Source organism: Nematostella vectensis, chromosome 11 (assembly GCF_932526225.1).
Source record: "Nematostella vectensis chromosome 11, jaNemVect1.1, whole genome shotgun sequence".
Classification (NCBI taxonomy): Eukaryota; Metazoa; Cnidaria; class Anthozoa; order Actiniaria; family Edwardsiidae; genus Nematostella; species Nematostella vectensis.
This window is the reverse complement of record NC_064044.1, coordinates 4401747-4425122: the sequence shown is the minus strand read 5'-3', so window position 1 is coordinate 4425122 and position 23376 is coordinate 4401747. Positions and strand designations below refer to the sequence as shown.

Genomic DNA, 23376 nt, shown 5'->3' with positions numbered 1-23376 from the left:
TAGTCTATCATTGGTTTAGAGCGATCAATCAATTAGCTGGCCTGGTCGCATGGTCACGTGAGTGGTGCAGATAGCTGACAGCGTGTGACCATGGCGTCATTGACCACAATTTTTGAGTCGCCTAGTTTATGACCAATTTCTATACCTATGGAGCTCCGCGCGCGGGCTACGGCCGCGCTGGCTCCGCTAAAATACCCGCTACAATTGATCACACTACTGTTGTAGAATATGTATTTTGCATAAATTATCTAAAAAGTGCAAAATCATCATTCGATAAGTAAATTTGCGGGGGCATGTTTTTGTACGAAATAATGTTTGAACCTACAGAAAACCTCAATAAAGCTTTGCAACTTGATTTAATGTCAAAAGGAATCAGATACGGGCGAAAACACTCGAGCTCAAATACTCGAAATGACCAAATGGAGCGTGTTTAGGGGCGGACCAAATTCTGGCACGCAAAAATCAAATGAAAAAAAAAATGTGCTAAAGAATGATCCACGGACACCTCTCCCTTTAAAGTGTGTTCTTTTGGTCACTGGCAGGAGCAGCCATACATACATTGTTCTCTACTCATGCACCAGAATTCCCATGGATTTACTCCTGATGCATGATTTTATAGTACCTGGTTCTTTGAGAAGAGGCCCATCCCAAATTCACTGGAAACATTTTCATCAAATAAAAAAAACAATAGTGACAGTAATATACCCTTTTATTGCTTATTGTATCAAAATATCAAGAGTAAAGGCTCAAACGGGCATGGACAAAAATTCCCAAATTTGAAGCAAAAAATATCATACAAAAGTCATCATCATTAATAACATTTGAATTCCAAGCAACTCTAATGTAGTTGTAATGTATCAATAGTGCTAACTCTGATATAAGATCACCTACTGGAATGGGGGCCACCATAGAGGTGCTGTGTTAATTCAAGGAATGCACGTGGCCACGGCCTTCAGAGGTGTACGAATGGGAAGCCATGCACACCCAAAGGGTTCTTCCTTTCACATTGTATACATATCCAAGAGAAACTGATGTAGATAAGACATAATGTTGGTAACTGATGTAGGTAAGTTAACTGATGTAGGCAAGATTATATGAGCAAGTGCAGGGTTTAGGCAAATACATTTTTTTATGTTTCACATGATATTTGTTTTCTATAAAAACAATGGTGATTTTTTTCCGATTTGAGACAGTGCCCTCTACTGCCTCTTCTCACTACCATCACTTTCCATTTTTTATACATGATACATATGATTTTCCTTCTTGTCTTTTGTGTCTTGTTTGTTTCTGTACCCGGCTAACGAGGCAAGCAAAGTTTCCTTTTTTTTTTCTGTGATCTTATTCTATATCCCTGAATGAGATTACTATTTTCAGTCCAGACTTTGATACCCATATCATTTTAAACAGCTTGAATCTGAACAAAGCAGCCACGGGACGTATTCATGGGATTTATTGTAAGTTAAAGCATTATGTACATTATGTACTTTATGTAACAGAAACAAAATAAAAAGATTGTTGAAAAATGTTGATATTTTTATCTTGAAAAAAGATTGATCTCCTAAAAAAAAATTCTGCAGGCCAATCAACCGAAAAAATTAAATTCTTGCATTCCGAATTTACAGGAAAAAAAATTCGAGCAACTCCGAAAAGTCCCCCCCCCCCCCATCACTTTTCTAATGGTCCGTTCCTTACATGAGCTCGTGTGTTTTGGCACGTATTGCAAACTCTTTATAAATCAATAACTCGACGTAAAGTTTGAACGGCCATAACTCGGAATGTGAATGGAATACAGTCGCGTTGGAGTTTATCAAACCCAAGCTGCCATAGAATATGTTAGAAGTTTAACAAACCCCCAAAATCTTTTGATTTTGAAATAGTTTCTTCTTTATAAAGTGATTCTAGGCTGGCGCTTCGTAACAATAATATCCCGAAATGTATCCGAGGTCGACGTGATGACATAGTAGCTACTCGCACATGCGCAGTAGCTACATAAATGATGAGTGTTGTCAAAGATTCTTTTGTATGTTTTTTGCTCAACTTGATTGACAGGATCCGCTCAACCTGATTGACAGGAACCGCTCAACCTGATTGACAGGAACCGCTCAACCAGATTGACAGGATCCGATCAACCTGATTGACAGGATCAGAATAACCTGATTGACAGGAACCGCACAACCTGATTGACAGGATCCGCTTAATCTGATTGACAAGATTGATAGGTCTGAATCTGATCCTGAAACATAATTTGGTCTCCATCTATGTCACAAACTACTCGATGTGTTTGTATCTATTTATTTAAATTTACAGCCAAGCTTACATATCACAAACCACCATTCTTCTATAACAGACGCATTCCGAAGTCCCGATTTAAAAATCTTCAATCAAAATCTATGAATAAGAACTCCGGAAACCTCGATATCACGGGCACGGTCCAGATGGTAATAGTTCCACTATTTTGCAAAGTTTTCTTATAAATATGACATAACAGAATAAATAAAGTGGAAAGAAAAACTGACTATGCTTGTGTTTTGAAATTTAGCTTACAAAGTCCTGTCCATATCAAACGAAAACATTTTGCAAGAAAACGTGCGAGATTACTATACTCTGCAAAGTCTCGACACCCCCACCCCTCTTAAGTCTTGGCACCCTACCTCTCGAAGGAAGTTTTAGCCTAATGCTAGCTTGATTTACTCGTGTCACACGATTTCTTCGGGCTTTGTAATACCGGAAAATTCAAATTAAAAAATTACACACTGTGTTACTTGCAAATTACTGAGCCTGCACACGAAGTTTCTCAGCAGTTACACCAATTTCTCTAGCAGACTGCTCAGCATGCAGCAACTCCGCCCCGCTCCTTTTCCTCCTCCCCATGCCTTTCTCGGCCATCCCGTTTAAGCGATAGGATGTGTCCAAATGAGCGTGCCCACAGCCAGTACCAGGCTCTGGCGGTTCGGATTTCACGCAGATTAGCGCTGGACATGGTGGTTGCCGGCTCAAGTCGTTTTCAGCCCCAGCATCGACTCTTGAAGGGGCAGATAGGCCGTGCTCTGAGAAAATCAAACACAAGCTATTATTACATACAGCATCTGGAGCGACTACACCTCCTTTTCGTCGTCTGCTTTTTATTTTCAACTAAAACTTGGCATAACAAATCCGCCCGAGCTGCCACGAGTCTCCAGCTCGGACCCAGGACCCCGGGGTACTACAGAAACAGGCATACCGTGCCAATATCCTCCCCCTTCAAGAGCGGGTCCGACCCACTCTTACTCTAATCTAACAAATGTCCACGGGACACACCCTAACTACGGGCCTAATGCACGTGTGCCCTTTACTCTTGACTTCGACGACGCGGACATGCCCTTCCTCGTCAGGGAACACGTTCTCGATCCTTCCTAGCGGCCAATCTCCCCTCGGAGCGTTCTGGTCGATCACGAGACCACATCTCCAACCTTGAGATTCTTGCGCTCTTCCGTCCACTTCTTCCTCGTGTTTAGCGTAGCCAGAAACTCGCGTCTACACCGCCTTCAGTAAGTACTCACGAGACTCTGGATAAACCTCCAGCGATTCCTTTGGTTGTACAACAAGTCTTCAGACATCTTGGGAGCCAGCTGGTCCCCCATCTGCTCGATCCGAAAGTGATTGGGCGTCAGCACAGGCTCGTCCCGCGGGTCCATCTTCCCGTATGTTAGGGGAGCCAGCTGGTCCCCCATCGGCCCGATCAGAAAGTGATTGGGCGTCAGCACAGGCTCGTCCCGCGGGTCCATCCTCCCGTATGTTAGGGGAGCCAGCTGGCCCCCCATCTGCTCGATCAGAAAGTGATTGGGCGTCAGCACAGGCTCGTCCCGCGGGTCCATCCTCCCGTATGTTAGGGGAGCCAGCTGGTCCCCCATCTGCTCGATCCGAAAGTGATTGGGCGTCAGCACAGGCTCGTCCCGCGGGTCCATCTTCCCGTATGTTAGGGGAGCCAGCTGGTCCCCCATCGGCCCGATCAGAAAGTGATTGGGCGTCAGCACAGGCTCGTCCCGCGGGTCCATCCTCCCGTATGTTAGGGGAGCCAGCTGGTCCCCCATCGGCCCGATCAGAAAGTGATTGGGCGTCAGCACAGGCTCGTCCCGCGGGTCCATCCTCCCGTATGTTAGGGGAGCCAGCTGGCCCCCCATCTGCTCGATCAGAAAGTGATTGGGCGTCAGCACAGGCTCGTCCCGCGGGTCCATCCTCCCGTATGTTAGGGGAGCCAGCTGGTCCCCCATCGGCCCGATCAGAAAGTGATTGGGCGTCAGCACAGGCTCGTCCCGCGGGTCCATCTTCCCGTATGTTAGGGGAGCCAGCTGGCCCCCCATCGGCTCGATCCGAAAGTGATTGGGCGTCAGCACAGGCTCGTCCCGCGGGTCCATCCTCCCGTATGTTAGGGGAGCCAGCTGGCCCCCCATCGGCTCGATCCGAAAGTGATTGGGCGTCAGCACAGGCTCGTCCCGCGGGTCCATCCTCCCGTATGTTAGGGGAGCCAGCTGGCCCCCCATCGGCTCGATCCGAAAGTGATTGGGCGTCAGCACAGGCTCGTCCCGCGGGTCCATCCTCCCGTATGTTAGGGGACGACAGCTTAGGAGCCAGCTGGCCCCCCCATCGGCTCGATCCGAAAGTGATTGGGCGTCAGCACAGGCTCGTCCCGCGGGTCCATCCTCCCGTATGTTAGGGGAGCCAGCTGGCCCCCATCGGCTCGATCCGAAAGTGATTGGGCGTCAGCACAGGCTCGTCCCGCGGGTCCATCTTCCCGTATGTTAGGGGAGCCAGCTGGCCCCCCATCTGCTCGATCCGAAAGTGATTGGGCGTCAGCACAGGCTCGTCCCGCGGGTCCATCTTCCCGTATGTTAGGGGAGCCAGCTGGTCCCCCATCCGCTCGATCCGAAAGTGATTGGGCGTCAGCACAGGCTCGTCCCGCGGGTCCATCCTCCCGTATGTTAGGGGACGACAGTTTAGGAGCCCCTCCGTCTCCTTGATTGCTGTATTCAGATCATCGGTTCTTCAGCCAGACCTTCTCCGCTTGCAGGAGCTCTTCCACAGTTAGCTGGTTTCCTCGGACTGATCCATTCCTCTTGGTCAGACAGGAGCTCTTCCACAGTTAGCTGGTTTCCTCGGACTGATCCATTCCTCTTGGTCAGACAATCATTAAACCTCAACACCCAGGCTTGTTACTCTTAGTAACTTGGTCCAATTGGAGTACTTCAGTGGATCGATGACTGGTTCTGACGCCTCAATCGTGCAGGTTATCTCTGTCTTCGGGAGCTCCCTCCGCGCTTCTTCTGAGCTTTCTTCCGCGCGGACCTTCTTGCTTTGTGGCTACTGCCCCTCTTCGTCACATAGAAATTGCGGTCCCTTGAACCAGCGGAGATCCGACGTCATCTCTAGAGCATTCAATCCTCTGGTTGCATCGTCAGCCCAATTAAGCTTGGTTAGTACGTATCGCCTTTGCGACGGTTTCGACTTCTGGTGAATTTCCGAGATTCTGTTTGCTACAAACGGTTTAAACTTTCTTGACGTTCCTTGTATCCAGTAGATAACATCCATACTATCCGTCCAAACGTAACAGTCCCTATACGGAATGGACAGGGCTTGGGACACCTTTACCGATAGCCTTTTACCCAGGACTGCAGCCGTCAGTTAGAGCCGAGGAATACTCACGGTCTTGGTAGGCGCCACTTTTGCCTTCGCGGCTGCCATTCGCACTGTCACCTCACCGTCTTCATACTCTGTCCTCAATTAGGAGACTGCGGCATAGCCAACTTGGATGCGTCCGTCATAGTATTAAGCTGCGTGTTGACGGCCTTCTTGTCATCACAAAGGCATCTCGGCAACTGGACCTCTGTCAACTCAGAAAATTGCCTAAACCGATCTTTGCAATTCCTTTTAAGACCTTCCGGGAACTCTTCATCCCATCCCAGACCTAGCAACCATGTCTCTTGGAGCAACATCTTTCCTTGAATGGTAAATGGTGTTAGCATTTGCAGTACGTCAAGTTATCCGGAGCGTTCAGATCGAAACAAAACACATCAGTGTTTGCGTTCCATTTCACGCCTAGCGTCTTCACACAAGGTAGTTCTGAAGTCTCGATATCGACCTTTGAGACCAGGTCTTCCGGGGGTATGTCTTTCATCACCTCGAGTCTGTAACTACACCACTTCCTGATCTTGAATCCAGCGGCATCGAAATGCGTGACGATCTTGAACCCAGCGGCATCGAAAAGCGTGACGAGCTCCTCTCTGTCTTGCACTATTCTTCTTCTGAATCCAAGCTTGTCATTATGTCGTCTCGTAGATGTCTGTTGGCTTCGTTTCATCCAAGTCGCGCCACAGGAAACGACGGAATCTCCGATCTTTGTCCGCCATACTCACTTGGGAATATATTTCTGGTTTCTTCCGGAAACGTAGGAGAACGTCAAATACTTCTCGCTTCAGTTTCGGTCATGGTAGCATCGTGTCATTTAAACTAACTCCTTGCTCTTTACTTGACGAATCGAACACAATACGTACTTTACTCGTCAGGCGACTCTCTTTCACGACAGGAAAATTAGCTAGATAAAACTCGGGCCTGTCTAGTTCGTCCGGGTTTACCTTTCGGACATATCCCTTTTTCACATTTGCTTCCAGAACTTCCTTGTACTTCTCAGCAATGTGTGGAGGCTTCTTTAGTTGTTTCTCTAAAGACACTAGTCTCTTCATGGCTGCTTCCTTATTTTCTGAAAGTGGGGGTTCGTCTTCCACCCACGGTATTGCTACCGACCATCCTTGTAACGCTTGGAGCTCTCCGCCTTACCTAACGCAATCTCCTCTTCCGGGCAGAACACGTGTTCCTTTGGATCACTTTCTAGAAGATCTGCGCCCCAGAGCTCCTTCATTAACTTGTCTGCCCTTCTGACTGGTTAAACGCTTGATGGGTATAAGTATGCGCACTTTCCAGGCTGTCTTCCTCATTACTCGTAATTCGTCCGATTAGAGTCCACCCGAGGGGTGTTTGTACTCCGATTGGTTCTCTCGTATGCTTTTTATTTTCAACTCAAACTTGGCATAACAAATCCGCTCGATCCCAGGACCCCGGGGTACTATAGAAACAGGCATACCGTGCCAAAAGCATCTATGCCAGTAAGCATTGTTGCAGGAAGAGCGATAAGATACTGGGGGTGAGGGGTGAGGAGGGGTGCGCAGACGTAGAGATAGACATATGCGAAATAGATGAAGCTGTAGAGTAGCATCACACTCTTATGAGCTCCAAATCAGTTAAGGCAAGGAATTGTTAACGGAATGGCATCGTGAGAAGGCTAGGTGACAGCGCAGGTGTGAAGTACCCACATGGACAAGGGAAAGGACAAACAACTGACGAGGCAAAAAACCGGATACGTTTACAAGATTGGGTGTTGTATTTTCAAATGTACATAATGATAAAGTGGTTTATCGACATCATTTACGGGGAATTCTAGCAAGGACCATAGGCTTATGTTATGCGCATGGAGGGGTTTGGAAACTACTTCTTTCATTTTGCTCGCTCAAAATTAGCATCATTTACAAACATCACTGAATATTGCATTGAATACTTTACCTCGTCCTAGTAAGTGGACCCCAGCACCCAGCCTATCCAGCCTCTCCAATTGCGCATCCTTTATTAACCGCTCCAGTTCACAGCTCCTCTCAGACCCAAACCTCTCGCTCTTCACAGTGGTACCGAGTGAGTTTGGAGTAGTGCTTACGTCATTTCCACTATCTGTCGTTTTCATGTGGGATCCACGGTTCTTTTCAAGGAACTGCTGGTGACGTAGCTGCGTGGTCTCTGAGATCTGTTTGAGTTTCTGTAGCTGGTCGTCGATCGTGCGGAACTGCCACGACCAGCGGACGTTGTAGAGAAAGGGTCTCAAGTCAAACCGGTTGTCATCTGGTAAATAAATAAAAAACTTATATTTTTACAAATTCGAGCCAATTCTACTTTGTTGCCCCCCTGCTTCGGTCTGTGAAGATTAAAATCGAACCCGACACGATCAAGGAGGGCTTGGAGGAATGGTGTCGAATACATTTTCTTGGGCCTGTTGATATGGTGTACAACACGTCATAAAACTAGGTCCCGTATGCTTACCTGGGGAGTAGCTCTAGTCGATGTCGTTATCTTGTGTCTATTGGTGTGGGTTACCACAGATCTCAACACTAGGTCCCATATACTTACCCGGCGAGTAGCTCTCGCCGATTTCGTCATTTTGTGTCTATTGGTGTGGGGTACCACAGGTCTCAATACTAGGTCTCCCATGCTAACCTGGCGAGTAGCTTTCCGCGTGGTAAGAAGGCGTCAAAGTTGTCATCTTGTGCCTGTTAATTGAATACGTTTGGAAGAAGAACTTGACCTTGTTTGCCACCTGGTCCGCTCTCAGCTCGTCACGCCACACGTCCAGGAGTTTGGTGAACATGCTGTACGGTCCGCACCAAGATATCTTCCGTAACCGGCCATACAGTGAAAGCTCGTCGTACGTCATTCCCATGTCATCCTAAACGAAGACATTCACAAGATGGTAGCGTACGAGTCGCACGATGGTAGCGTAAGAGTCGCACGATGGTCGCGTAAGAGTCGCGATGGTAGCGTAAGAGTCGCACGATGGTCACGTAAGAGTCGCACGATGGTAGCGTGAGAATCGCATAATGGTAGCGTAAGAGTCGCACGATGGTCACGTAAGAGTCGCACGATGGTCGCGTAAGAGTCGCACGATGGTAGCGTAAGAGTCGCACGATGGTCACGTAAGAGTCGCACGATGGTCGCGTAAGAGTCGCACGATGGTAGCGTAAGAGTCGCACGATGGTAGCGTGAGAATCGCATAATGGTAGCGTAAGAGTCGCATGATGCGCAGTGCTTTCTGAATTATCCAAGAACTTCAAGAACTGGATATATATGCACGCTACGTATGGACCGTTGCTTTGATGACGTAGCTTGGGCGCGAAAATTTAATTCCAAAAAATAACTGAAAACATTACTCAATATAGACAAAATATTAGAAGACCCTGTTTTAACCGCTATTTACCAACTGCAATCGAAAATAAATTATTACACCTTGATGGTGACAAAAGGATGACAAAATGGTTGACGGAGACCATACATTTGGCAGAGCACTAAAAATGTTGGAACAACGCGATCAATGATTTACCTCATATGTCTGCTGTATTTGTCCGTATGACTTATCTCATCTGTCTGCTGTATTTCTCCGTATGACTTACCTCATCTTTCTGCTGTATTTGTCTGTATGACTTACCTCATCTGTCTGCTGTATTTCTCCGTATGACTTACCTCATCTGTCTGCTGTATTTCTCCGTATGACTTACCTCATCTTTCTGCTGTATTTGTCCGTATGACTTACCTCATCTGTCTGCTGTATTTCTCCGTATGACTTACCTCATCTTTCTGCTGTATTTGTTCGTATGACTTACCTCATCTGTCTGATGTATTTCTCCGTATGACTTACCTCATCTTTCTGCTGTATTTCTCCGTATGACTTACCTCATCTTTCTGCTGTATTTGTCCGTATGACTTACCTCATCTTTCTGCTGTATTTGTCCGTATGACTTACCTCATCTTTCTGCTGTATTTGTCCGTATGACTTACCTCATCTGTCTGCTGTATTTGTCCGTATGACTTACCTCATCTTTCTGCTGTATTTGTTCGTATGACTTACCTCATCTTTCTGCTGTATTTGTCCGTATGACTTACCTCATCTGTCTGCTGTATTTGTCCGTATGACTTACCTCATCTTTCTGCTGTATTTCTCCGTATGACTTACCTCATCTTTCTGCTGTATTTGTCCGTATGACTTACCTCATCTTTCTGCTGTATTTGTCCGTATGACTTACCTCATCTTTCTGCTGTATTTCTCCGTATGACTTACCTCATCTTTCTGCTGTATTTGTCCGTATGACTTACCTCATCTTTCTGCTGTATTTGTCCGTATGACTTACCTCATCTTTCTGCTGTATTTGTCCGTCCGCCAAGGGTTCTAGTTCTGCAGTGGGCGGCGCACCGAGGATTGTTATGAGCGAGCTGAAGTTGTATTTCTCCACGCAGTGAAATATGAAGGCCCGCAAGTCTGTCTTACTGATGCCGCCAATCGGGTTGATGTCCGCGCTGGAGCAGTCGTACTTGGTCAGGTAGCCACGCAGACTAGAGTAAGGTATTAAAAAAAATTATTAAAAATTAGTCACCAGCACCTTTGTCATTGTTTTAATTCACCATTGGAATAAAGGTAATAAAACAAAATTTCAAAAGAATCATCTCGCGTTGAAATAAAGCACATTCCATAAGCAAATTATACACCATTTGTACTACACATGTACATGTTTCCTAGTTTAGCCACTAGCAAATCGTGTTGCGCGCGCAAATTTTGTAGGACGCGACACGAACATGTTTTTCAGCTATCCGAGACACGGTTCTTTGTCGCTGCTACGAGCTTTGGCACGCGCTACAATGTTTTTCGAGGTGGCTAAACAAGGAAAAATGTCGCACGTTACATGTGGCACACAACATGTTAAGCCAGGCCTTCAGCGCTTGTGATTGCATTTGCTTGCATGCCAGCAATCGTCGAATGCAACTTAAAGAATGTCGATCAACCACTCCTATCTTATTGTTTTAAATTAAAAATACAACGGCTTTTCGCAAGAAAACTTCAAAATAACAATCTACGAATGAAGTCTGATGCTCAATTTACGATATTTGATTGAAAATATATTGGTTACTCGCTTGAATTAGCCGATGGAAATGGATTCTTTGGCGGGTCGCTCGGCATTGAGTGGGAGCATAAAATGGCGGCGTGATTGGCCGCGTCCACCACTCACCCTTCGTCGACGTTAGATGAGCCCAGTACGAGTAATCCCCCAGGCATCCCACGAGCCCACAGTATCAACTGGGCGAACAAATACGCAAAGATCATGCGCAGTCGGGCCTGGACGTTTTGAAGTGCCAGATTTTCAGTATGTGAACCGCCATGGACTTTGAACTTTGGCACTTTGGATGTCATAGCGGTGAATATGGTCAAGACTGCTGAAACAGCGGCATCTATTGTAATACCTGAGGGCAGAAATGCGTAAGGTTTCGTTGTCGTTTGATAAAGGCTGTTTTCCATATAATCACGATCGTGCTCGATCGCATACAATTATATGGAAACTCAACCTGCGATCGTTTGCGACTATAAGGAAACTCACCCTGCGATCGTTTATGGAAACCCCTTTGCGGTCAAACGTTAAATTAGCTGCGATCGTGTGCGATCATACAGAAACCATAGCTTGATTACCAGCCGTTTTCTGTGCGCGCGCGCTTTGAGGACGAACGTATGACTGCAGCCCCTGACGTCCTTTGAAAATACGGCGAAGAGTCTACGACGGTGCACACACAAGATTTCAGCGAGGGCTACCACATTTTTCTTTTAACGCGCGGAGAAATGCAACGTGTGCGGCGCCGTCGTCCCTCCGCGTAAATCTTAAAAGTTCGGTACTGAGTACCCGTTAATACAGCTGCAGACGGCTCCACATAGTTTACAATCATGAGTGTTGGTTACTGCGTGAGCACTGTCACTGACGATGGTATATCACCGGCTTGCGTCCCAGCAGCTTTTTTTTGTCATTTTTGTATTAGGACCTTACTCAGCGACGGCGGCAACGGCAAGGAGAATGTGACAAAAATGCTTTTATTCTTCGCTCTAAATTTTAAACAAGCAAAACTAAATTTGCACGTCTGGCTCTTGGACGCCTTTATCTGAAAGACGAGGGACTCATATCCCCAAATGAAGAGAGCCGGGTTCTTCCACCAAAATACAAAACTATCCGGACTGGAGCTTGAACGGCCTCTGGCATAGAAACACAGCCAATACACTTGAGCAATTTTTAGCTCCTCAAACCTACCTAAATGATAACTTCCCATCTCGTCGGCAAGGTTAGCTGCTCTTTTGCGCGTCTCCTCTGATGAATTCTCAGTTCCCATGTAACATGTGACAAATATCCGGTTAGCAAGCTCGCGTGGGTCAGTTGGAATGTACTCGCTGTGAAATAATAACGAGATCGGATTGATTAGTATGTGATAAATACCTGGTGACTCTCCAGAAAGTAGGCGGGGTTAACCGTCCTATATTTTAGGGTACAACATTTCCACCAAATGTAATTCCTTGGTTATAAAATTAGACCAAATGCTATTACTTATATGAGGTGTTTAACGGTTTTTCCGATTCTACTATCTCTTAGGGGTTAAAATAAATCTTTATCTCTTGGGGTTAAAAATTTATTCGTCCACACCCAATTGGCTATCTCTAAGGGGTAAAAATATATATTGACTACACCAAAAGTGCTATCCCTTAGGGTTGAAATTGATTTTGCCCGTCTATTTTTATATGGGTGCGCCCCGGGGGCTGGATTTTGCGGAGCCTTGTGTGCATTTAGCAGGGAGTCCCACTGTAGAGTTGTGTCTCTCGCCACTGCAATCCGAGTGTGATTCGCTGATTCTATCTGAATACAGTATGTTGACCCTCGCCTTAGCGATTCTCCGTTATTTTTTCTCATCCAAAACACAACCTAATGATATTGATCCTTGCCATGTGTTTAAACTAGCTTGAAGTTAATGTAATTAAATAAACAAAATAAATTGCAGCCGTTTCAATGGGTTCGAATCACAAAAAAAGGTATTTCCCCTGTTGTTATTTTTCTAAAAAATTATATTGAAAATCTAACCCATGTTAAATGTCATGGGTGCCTAAGGACGGGCGTTCCCTGACTCACCCTTCATCTACCACCCTTCTTTTGACTTTCACAATTTACGTATTACCTTCTGGGCTTACGGGACACATTCTTCCCTCTATTTGTGGCTCACCTGCCCCATACTTCCCTCTATTTGTGGCTCACCTGCCCCATACTTCCTTCTATTTGTGGCTCACCTGCCCCATACTTCCCTCTATTTGTGGCTCACCTGCCCCATACTTCCTTCTATTTGTGGCTCACCTGCCCCATACTTCCCTCTATTTGTGGCTCACCTGCCCCATACTTCCTTCTATTTGTGGCTCACCTGCCCCATACTTCCTTCTATTTGTGGCTCACCTGCCCCATACTTCCCTCTATTTGTGGCTCACCTGCCCCATACTTCCTTCTATTTGTGGCTCACCTGCCCCGTACTTCCTTCTATTTGTGGCTCACCTGCCCCATACTTCCCTCTATTTGTGGCTCACCTGTCCCATACTTCCCTCTATTTGTGGCTCACCTGCCCCATACTTCCTTCTATTTGTGGCTCACCTGCCCCATACTTCCCTCTATTTGTGGCTCACCTGCCCCATACTCCCCTCTATTTGTGGCTCACCTGTCCCATACTTCCTTCTATTTGTGGCTCACCTGCCCCATACTTCCCTCTATTTGTGGCTCACCTGCCCCATACTTCCTTCTATTTGTGGCTCACCTGCCCCATACTTCCCTCTATTTGTGGCTCACCTGCCCCATACTTCCCTCTATTTGTGGTTCACCTGCCCCATACTTCCCTCTATTTGTGGCTCACCTGTCCCATACTTCCCTCTATTTGTGGCTCACCTGTCCCATACTTCCCTCTATTTGTGGCTCACCTGCCCCATACTTCCCTCTATTTGTGGCTCACCTGTCCCATACTTCCCTCTATTTGTGGCTCACCTGCCCCATTCTTCCCTCTATTTGTGGCTCACCTGCCCCATACTTCCCTCTATTTGTGGCTCACCTGCCCCATACTCCCCTCTATTTGTGGCTCACCTGCCCCATACTTCCTTCTATTTGTGGCTCACCTGCCCCATACTTCCCTCTATTTGTGGCTCACCTGCCCCATACTTCCCTCTATTTGTGGCTCACCTGTCCCATACTTCCCTCTATTTGTGGCTTTCCTGCCCCATACTTCCTTCTATTTGTGGCTCACCTGCCCCATACTTCCCTCTATTTGTGGCTCACCTGCCCCATACTTCCCTCTATTTGTGGCTTTCCTGCCCCATACTTCCCTCTATTTGTGGCTCACCTGCCCCATACTTCCCTCTATTTGTGGCTTTCCTGCCCCATACTTCCCTCTATTTGTGGCTTTCCTGCCCCATACTTCCTTCTATTTGTGGCTCACCTGCCCCATACTTCCCTCTATTTGTGGCTCACCTGCCCCATACTTCCCTCTATTTGTGGCTTTCCTGCCCCATACTTCCTTCTATTTGTGGCTCACCTGCCCCATACTTCCCTCTATTTGTGGCTTACCTGCCCCATACTTCCCTCTATTTGTGGCTCACCTGCCCCATACTTCCCTCTATTTGTGGCTTTCCTGCCCCATACTTCCCTCTATTTGTGGCTCACCTGCCCCATACTTCCCTCTATTTGTGGCTCACCTGCCCCATACTTCCTTCTATTTATGGCTCACCTGCCCCATACTTCCCTCTATTTGTGGCTCACCTGCCCCATACTTCCCTCTATTTGTGGCTTTCCTGCCCCATACTTCCCTCTATTTGTGGCTCACCTGCCCCATACTTCCCTCTATTTGTGGCTTTCCTGCCCCATACTTCCCTCTATTTGTGGCTTTCCTGCCCCATACTTCCTTCTATTTGTGGCTCACCTGCCCCATACTTCCCTCTATTTGTGGCTCACCTGCCCCATACTTCCTTCTATTTGTGGCTCACCTGCCCCATACTTCCCTCTATTTGTAGCTCACCTGCCCCATACTTCCCTCTATTTGTGGCTCACCTGCCCCATACTTCCTTCTATTTGTGGCTCACCTGCCACATACTTCCTTCTATTTGTGGCTCACCTGCCCCATACTTCCCTCTATTTGTGGCTCACCTGCCCCATACTTCCTTCTATTTGTGGCTCACCTGCCCCGTACTTCCCTCTATTTGTGGCTCACCTGCCCCATACTTCCTTCTATTTGTGGCTCACCTGCCCCATACTTCCCTCTATTTGTGGCTCACCTGTCCCATACTTCCCTCTATTTGTGGCTCACCTGCCCCATACTTCCCTCTATTTGTGGCTCACCTGTCACGGACGACCCTCCGTACATCCTCCAGCACCTGTGTGTCCCCGCCTCGCACAGACTGGCACACAAGGTGACACATAGAAGCAACTATGCATGCGGTAGATGAGCTATCAATACCTGAAAGGAAGAAATCGGGGAGAAGATATTTAAGTTATAGTATACTAAAATTTGAACAGAACTGTCAATATTCATGAGATTCCATTAGTATTTTTATAAAATAAAAGAAGAATTACTTTTTTGCCTGCACTGCAAAGATCATGATTTGTGTTTTGTTTATCAATAAAATTCAGGGTGGTAAAGGGGGTATGGATCAAGTTTTCACGGACCAAAAATGACTTTTTCAAGTTTCACGGGCTGAAACAAATGGAATCAAGAAAAGTACAGTAACTAGACTAGAAATAAGCTAAATCTCAATTCACGCAGATCCAAAAGTGGTAAATCTCGCTTCACAGGGAGAGTTTCATGGCAGTGTTTCTTGTTTCACAAGAACACCCTTTACCACCCTGAAAAAAAGTATTTAAGGTGTTCAAACGCAGTGTTGAATCGTTTTGACATATCAAATTTTAAATCATTCTAGAGAATTGACCTTTCACATGAATAAAGTGCAAACATTGGAGTAAATATATGTTATTTTTATTAGTAAAAGATCAAGGTCTAGAAAGTACTACAAAAAGATAACAAAAAATAAATAAAACACCTAAACCTACCACCGCTGAGAGGTAAGAAAAAGCCGGCTTGTCCGCTGCGGCGGAGGTAGTCCCACAACCAGCAGGCGGGGCCCAAGCTTATCTCCTCCTCGGGGGTATGGTAGTGTACCCTTATTGCATCTGAGAGTGGGACCACCAGGTCATCATCATGGGTAAGGGCGTAGTCTACCTTCACGCGAGGATAACTTGTTGGTTGGTGGATTGCAGCAGCTCCAAATGTCATGTTTGCTCCTCTGTAAGAGTGGACGTCCTCGAGATCTACTGTGGCAGTGACAACTTCAACATCTTGCAGAGCAAACTGAGCACCTTGTGCAACCACTTTGCCATTGACGGCAATGAATGAGCAGCCATCATAGTATACTCTCTCACCATCACAGCCTCTGAGGTTGGAGTACATGTAGACTCCACCTGCCTGGAAAAGTACAGATCAACCAATGAATGGAATTAATAATTGCATCTGTATTTATTTGTGACTTGATTTTTAACAGAATACGACTGAAAAGCTTAATTTGGACACAAACAAGCAGAAAAACATTTTGCAAGTACATTACAAAGTTAAACTGGGAATCTGTTTAAGCATGCACTAAGACCCCATGCTGCTAAAATTACACACATGATGTGCATAGTGAAAACTATAAGGTTTGAGCTTGCAGATAGCAAAGCTTATTGTTGGCATGGGCTGTAAAGTTTGCAAAACCTGTGAGGATGGGGCTAAGGGCTTACTTTTCAAAACTCAAGAAAAATGTTCAAGATCACATTTTTGCCAGATTTTATTTTTTGAACGGTCTCCCCCTCACTAGGTATGCTGTTCGACTGCATGAATTTTGCATTCTTCATGGTCATTAAACCACTAGCTTATAAGACAGCCCCAAAAGCATCAGGCTTTAAAAAAACCCAAATATCAAGACCAAAAATCTATTGACCTTAAATTCAACAACACACATAGCTCAGATACCATTTGAACATTATCCTTATGGTAGAGGTGAGCTCTCTGCGGTATATAACTAAAAGATTAACTATACTAAGCAATCCCCTACCTTTTCCGTGGCACTGATAACAAGGTTAACTCTCTTATCAAGTTTCCTCAGCTCGTGATGACTGCCACTACCATTAGTAAATATCTCAACACCATCCAGAGCCATTGGAATGTGGGTGCTGTCCAAACTGAACAGCTCTTCGCAGACCTCACTGCCTATACAAGTATCTGATGTAGACACAACACCATCTCCAAATGGGACAGTTGATTGTCCAGTAATATCAGAAATCATTCTTGGAAGGAAGAATTCCTCTGTTTGCTTCATCTGAAAAATAAATATTTGATGACTGTGAGATGTGAATAAGCCATTTCTCAAGAATCCATGTGGCTGCCACATGACTCGACAGTCAAGAATCAATAATAACAAAAACAAACTAAGATCAACAAATGCCATTTCATGGTTATGCAACAGTTTGATTTTAAGGTTATGTTTGTTTGATTATATTTGAAGCTGCCATGTTGGAAACAAAGTGCGTCCTGGGATACATTTCTGTAGTGATGTGTCCCTTTGCACAATCACATGAAGGACAAGGAAGCCATTCAGTGGTTACACAAACCATTTGACAAGCAAGTAAGCCATTTCATGGTTGCATAAATCATCTGACGAGCAAGGAAGCAATTTGATGATTACATTATTAATTTGACAAGCAAGGTCATTTGATGTTACATAAACCATTTGACCAGCAGGATAGCCATTCAATGGTTACATAAACCATTTGACAAACAAAGAAGCCATTTAAGGTTATATAAACCACTTGACAATCAAGGAAACCATTCAACGGTTACATTAATCACTTGACAATCAAGGAAGCCATTCAATTGTTACATTTATCACTTGACAATCTAGGCAGCCATTCAATGGTAACATTAATCACTTGCCAATCAAGAAAGCCATCCAATGGTTACATTAATCACTTGACAATCAAGGAAGCCATTCAATGGTTACATTAATCACCTGACAATAAAGGAAGCCATTCAATGGTTACATTAATCACCTGACAATCAAGGAAGCCATTCAATGGTTACATTAATCACTTAAAAATCTAGGCAGCCATTCAATGGTTAAATTAATCACTTGACAATCAAGAAAGCCATTCAATGGTTACATTAATCTCTTGCTAATCAACAAAGCCATCCATTTTCTTAACATTGTCATTTGTGGATCAAAGTCTTTGATTCAAATTTATCATTTATTAACTGAAATGACTTAATTATTAATAGTAAATGGCTAAAGAATATTTCAATCACCTTTCTCCATGGAGTAAACCACCGCATCTCCCTGTAATTCCCAGTATTGCAAAGCTGTATCTTGGGCCGAATGAGCAATATCTTTCCATTAAGAAATATAACTCTGCAGTTGTACCTCACATTTTTATGCAGAATAGGCATCCCAACATCACAGATAATATCCCTGGTTACCGGTGAGTTGAGAAGAAACGCCAAAACTTGGAAGGAATGAAGAATCGTATCCCCTTCGAAAAAATGGTCATTGCAACCGTAGCCACATATTTCAAGCTCTGGTCCAAGTCTATAAGATGCGCCTTTTGCTTTGGCGAGTTGAATACTTTGAAGAATTCTTTTAAGGTTTCCATCGAAGTCTAGGGCCCACTGATTTATTGTACACACTGCCAGGGTCACTTTGCGACCCATAATTTCCAAATTTCACCTGAATTCTGAAGTAGCTCGCTGTACTGTTTTACAGTTGACGTGTGAATAACCTAGCAGGATCAGAATTCTAGCCACAAATGACAGAAATAAATTAGGGAAAAGTATGTGAAGCGTATATACTCAAGATCTAGCGGGTAAGGAATGGGGCCCAAGTGCACGCGACTTTCTTACAGACAGGGTAACCACACACATCCAGGAGCATTCATAAAATAAAACAAAACACATAAAAATATATGCAGTCATGCAAACGCGCATGGATTTCAAGTCAAACACTCCGAACATGGACAATGAAAATTGGGGCGTAGTTTTCTTTTATAACCTGGCAAATACAATGTGTCAAGGTTACAAAAGGGTATTTCATGTATATACATATATATATTTTTTTATATTTTTATATATTATATATATAGTCTGCCCTGAAGAAGTCTTATTAAAGACGAAAATTTGGCAGAGTCGATTTCCAGTTTTTGGAGTATTGTATTCATTGTTCTGGTACGAGATCGCGACAGTTTGGGCTTTTTGATTCTATATATATATATTATCTTACTCTTAAAGGGAGGGATAACACAACGTGAATGTTTGGGTTACTCACTTTACTGACTAGTTAATCATGGATACCTGTGCTGCAGGTAGCAACGCCTTGTGAAGATTGCCGGCCCCCACTCAATTTCAGCAATGTTTCGGTGTGGACTTTTGGTGCTTTCTCCGGCTTGTTTCAGAGGCAGGATCCCGTCTTTACTTGAACTAGCCTCTAGAGAAATCAAGGATGTTTTGTATATCGATATATATGGATCAAAGAATGAATCTCTTGGGAGGTTTTATGGTTTTTTAGCGGATGTTTACGGTGTTCACTCCTGTGGGAGTTTAGATGTCAGGGTTTTGCAACCCGAGCAGAAACAATGCGAAACAAGGAAGTTATCTCATGTTCCTGAAGTTGCTTTTCTGCGAGACTTTTCCACAGATGTTGGTTTGGACTTGCAGACTCTAAAGCGCCATGTTCAACGACGTTTTCCGACACTAGAAGCAGAGAGAGTGAAGATCATTGAGCCCATAATCAAAGAGAGAGAAGAGAAGCATTGGCCAGAGCCGAAGACGTATGCAGAGACCGTTTTAGGAGGGACGTTTGATCACATCCATGCTGGACACAGGTGAATTACCAGGAACTAATTTAAATATGACTATTATCCTTATGACCTTAAATCTTTCTTTTAATGTTGAAACCATAAAAGGGAGGAAGTATTATTAATAGTCAATCTCCAGTGATTTAAAGGCCTGGAGGTTTATTTGTATGACCATGAGGATAGATGATAATATACTAGTTGGGGAAACAGGCCCGTAGCCAGGGGGTTCTAGGGGCTAGGAAGAACCTCCACACTTGACTGGAAGTACCACCATGAGTTAGGCCTAAGAAAAATGGTCCGCTTTATGAGTAAATGAACCCCCATCCCCCGCCCCGGCTACGAGACGGGAAAGTTGATTTTTTTGACACATATTGGTTGATCCTATTATTGAAAGTCATGATCATATGGAAGGACCTTGACACTCTCAAATTTCATATCACACAAGAGGAGGCTATGGGACACAAGCCTGGCAGAGAAAGGGTGTCAATAAAGTGATCCCATTATCACAACATGTTTGTTTTGTTGGGCATTTTAGGTTGTTGTTGAGTGTTTCTTGCTTGCTATGCACCAAGAGAATCACTGTTGGTCTGGCTGATGGGCCATTGTTATCCAAGAAAGTCCTTAAAGAACTGATGCAGACCTTTGATGAGCGCAAGAAGATTGTTGAACAGTTCATTGAAGATATTAGTCCAGGTACAAACCACTAAATACAATGGCACGGGTTCTGAGCTCTCCTTAATAGGAATTCTAAACTTTCCTTTTAACTATTAAAATAGTCCTTGGTCATTCCAGAATTATCTAGTTTGATCTAAACATTTTCCTTTTGAAAATTCCAAATATCTGCTTATGGTGATAATGAGAGTATGCCAAACATACCATTTAAATGCTAATGTTAGTGTTGTTCTGCAGATCTGCACCATAATGTTGTGCCGATAACAGATCCCATAGGACCATCTGGTACTGATCCTGCTCTGGAATGTCTGATTGTCAGCCAGGAAACAATCAAGGGAGGGGATTTTGTTAATGCAGCCAGAAGAGAGAGAGATCTTAACGACCTGGATGTTCATGTCCTGGAATTGGTAAATGAGGATGTTGGTGACTTCGTTCCTGGACAAGAAAGCGGAGAAGTGAAAATGAGCTCAACCATGGAGAGACACAAGCTACTGGGAACTCTGCTCAAACCAAGCAAACCCTGGAATACCAGATCGGCAAATGAACATTCAAGGCCCTATGTGATTGGTCTAACTGGTGGAATAGCCAGTGGGAAGTCTTCAATATGCAGAAGACTCGAGGGGCTTGGAGCAAAGACAATTAATTGTGATCTTCTTGGTCACAAGGCTTATCTCCCTGGTACTAAAGCATTCGATGAAATAGTCAAGGTCTTTGGGCAAGATGTGATGAGTAGTGATGGTACCATTAACAGGAAAGCACTTGGTGCTATTGTGTTTTCAGACAAGTCAAAGCTTGAGCTCCTAAACAATATTGTTTGGCCAGAAATCATGCGAATGGTAGAGGATAAGATTTTGGAATATGGGGACCTAGGAAAGAAGGTTTGTGTCATTGAGGCAGCTGTATTACTAGAGGCGGGATGGGATAGGGTGATGAATGAGGTATGGGTGTCAATCATCCCTGAAGATGAAGCTATACTCCGCATGACAACAAGGGATGGTATGAGTGAGAAGCAGGCACGGCAAAGACTACAGGCACAGATGAGCAACTCAGAGAGGGTTAACAGGGCAAATGTTGTTCTGAGCTCTCTCTGGGTCCCAGACTACACACAGAAGCAAGTGGAAAGGGCCTGGAATGGGTTACAGGAGAGATTAAATAATAATATTGGACCCCAGTCCGCACTTTAGAAACCTGAGAAATACTCCAAATACAATACTGTGAGGGTAATCAGCTAGTATGGATAAGTGAGAGTGATGTGAAAAATGCAATAGAAAAGCTGTGACAGTGGGTCATATGAGGAAGTATGACTTGGACGTCTTCAGAAACTACACCCTTTAACAAAAGTACAGTTACCCTTTACATTGTCCTAGCCAAGCTGATATCTCAGCGGCTACAAGAAAACAAACAATCATAGAAATGTTAAGAAAATAAATTTTGAAATTTATGACACATTTTGTTCATTGAAAGGGTTACCCCTGCGTTTATTACATACATTGCTGTACATGATATTATTTAACATGAATGACAATAAATAAAATTGGACAATGTAATTGTTTGCCCAAATGTTACAACAATATTTAAATTTTAAAATGCCTAAACATGTGTTTGTCTCAACATGATCAATTGAGTATTTTACATAAAATTATACATTCTACCAGTCGTATTATTGACCCTTTCATGCTTAGGAGCCGGCCATCTCAATGTACATATTTTCAGATATGATGTCTAAATGAGATTATAATATAGGATCTGAGCCATTCCACGAGACTGTTGCCTTTTTCCATCTGAAATGTAAAGGAGAAATCTATCCTTGTGAATTATGTCAATTTTCCCATCCATTCAACCTTATCCCACCCATCCTTAAACCAACATTCACCTGAACCATAAAAAAGTCAATTCAAATTGAGAGAGGTTGTCAATGATAATGATAACCTGAAATAGCACAAACTTGCTTATTTGGAGCGCTCTACTACTACTGCATAATTCCCTTCAACACAAGGTTTAAACCTTTGTTGGTAAAAGACCCTTGTATGAAAGCAAGGCAAACAGTGACAGTGGATTATAAGCAACCTCTGAACCATCTTTCAGCATGCCTCTTATAATCCTTGGTGAACATTACTTTTATAGTATGCTTTAAATAGCTACCCAAATCAAAGTGCTTTTCCTGCCAAAACAATTAGGGACAACCTTCCACCCTGAAGCTTACACATTTTTAATCTTTCAGAAAGACGAGTGACACTTGGCCAAGGGGGTTGATCCTGGGGCCACTCTTACCTTGTCCTAATAACGAGTTCTAGTGGTGGCACAAGGTCTCCCTCGTCATATTCTGGGCACTCTTGCGTTGTGTCTGGAGAAAAAAAAGGCAGGGATTAGGGTCAGTTTTAGGTAGGCGAATACAGTAGCCTAGAAATTTGTGAAGCAAAAAGGAGATTAGAATCTAGCACACTTAACCAGTAAGGTACTTACAATGAAAACGTAATTGGTAATCTGAACTATCAAGGAAGTGCAAACCCAGGGTCATAGCTGGGAAAAGGGCCAGAGGCAATTTTTTGCAGCCAGAATTTTTCATTTGATTGTACTTACCAACTGTTAATCTAATCTCCTCATCCTGTCTGGCTAGACCGTCATAATAATACAGATCAAACTTCTTACTTCGTTTCCTGGACAAACAATACTACTAATAAGTGACGCAACATACTCACTAAACCAAGAACTCACTCCCATAAGGGTAATTTCTGACATGAATGGCCCTTCCCCCCACTAATGAAGGGTGGAACCAGCTTCTTGCTGAGAGGAGGGGGGGATTGAAATGGGAAAGAGAAAATATATATTTCCTTACTTTGACTTTCTGGCTTTCACTAGTCAAAGGCAGTTTCATTAATAAAATCCACCACCAATTAGAATGTCTTGGGTACATGCATCCCCAAGAAGGAAATGCTTATTATCCTATGTCCTTCTAGGAACTCTAGAATGTTTATTATCCTATGCCCTTCTGTGAAGTCTAAATTATCATAATCCTAAAGTCATCTACGAACTCTAAGTGCTTATTATCCTATGCCCTTCCAGGAACATTAAATGTTCATAATCCTAAGTCTTCTATGAATTCTAAATGCTTATTATCTTGAGCCCTTCCTGGAACTGTATTTTTTTTTTATTTTCT

The 23376-nt window shown here is 44.2% G+C and overlaps 3 protein-coding genes across 3 annotated transcripts in view; 1 reads left to right on the top strand and 2 right to left on the bottom strand.

The window, feature by feature from the left end:
• Window positions 1-1263: 1263 nt before the first annotated feature.
• LOC5504993 (glutamine-dependent NAD(+) synthetase) lies at window positions 1264-18587 on the bottom strand. The gene is made up of 10 exons (XM_001625810.3): window positions 18007-18587; window positions 16760-17023; window positions 15723-16134; window positions 15015-15132; window positions 11913-12049; window positions 10851-11082; window positions 9978-10179; window positions 8293-8521; window positions 7591-7920; window positions 1264-3047 (listed from the first exon to the last, which is right to left on the bottom strand). Exons 1-10 carry the CDS (start codon window positions 18406-18408, stop codon window positions 2770-2772), a joined length of 2604 nt encoding a protein of 867 aa, XP_001625860.2. The 5' UTR covers window positions 18409-18587; the 3' UTR covers window positions 1264-2769.
• A 472-nt stretch (window positions 18588-19059) lies between these two features.
• Window positions 19060-21766, top strand: LOC5504992 (bifunctional coenzyme A synthase). The gene is made up of 3 exons (XM_001625816.3): window positions 19060-19574; window positions 20083-20240; window positions 20457-21766. Exons 1-3 carry the CDS (start codon window positions 19102-19104, stop codon window positions 21401-21403), a joined length of 1578 nt encoding a protein of 525 aa, XP_001625866.1. The 5' UTR covers window positions 19060-19101; the 3' UTR covers window positions 21404-21766.
• LOC5504991 (probable ubiquitin carboxyl-terminal hydrolase MINDY-4) overlaps window positions 21673-23376 on the bottom strand; it is a gene marked incomplete in the record, with an annotated part of 20685 nt that continues 18981 nt past the window's right edge. The window contains 3 exon segments of the mRNA XM_048734361.1: window positions 21673-22000; window positions 22491-22563; window positions 22800-22876. Of these exon segments, the coding sequence (XP_048590318.1) occupies window positions 21952-22000; window positions 22491-22563; window positions 22800-22876 (199 nt within the window).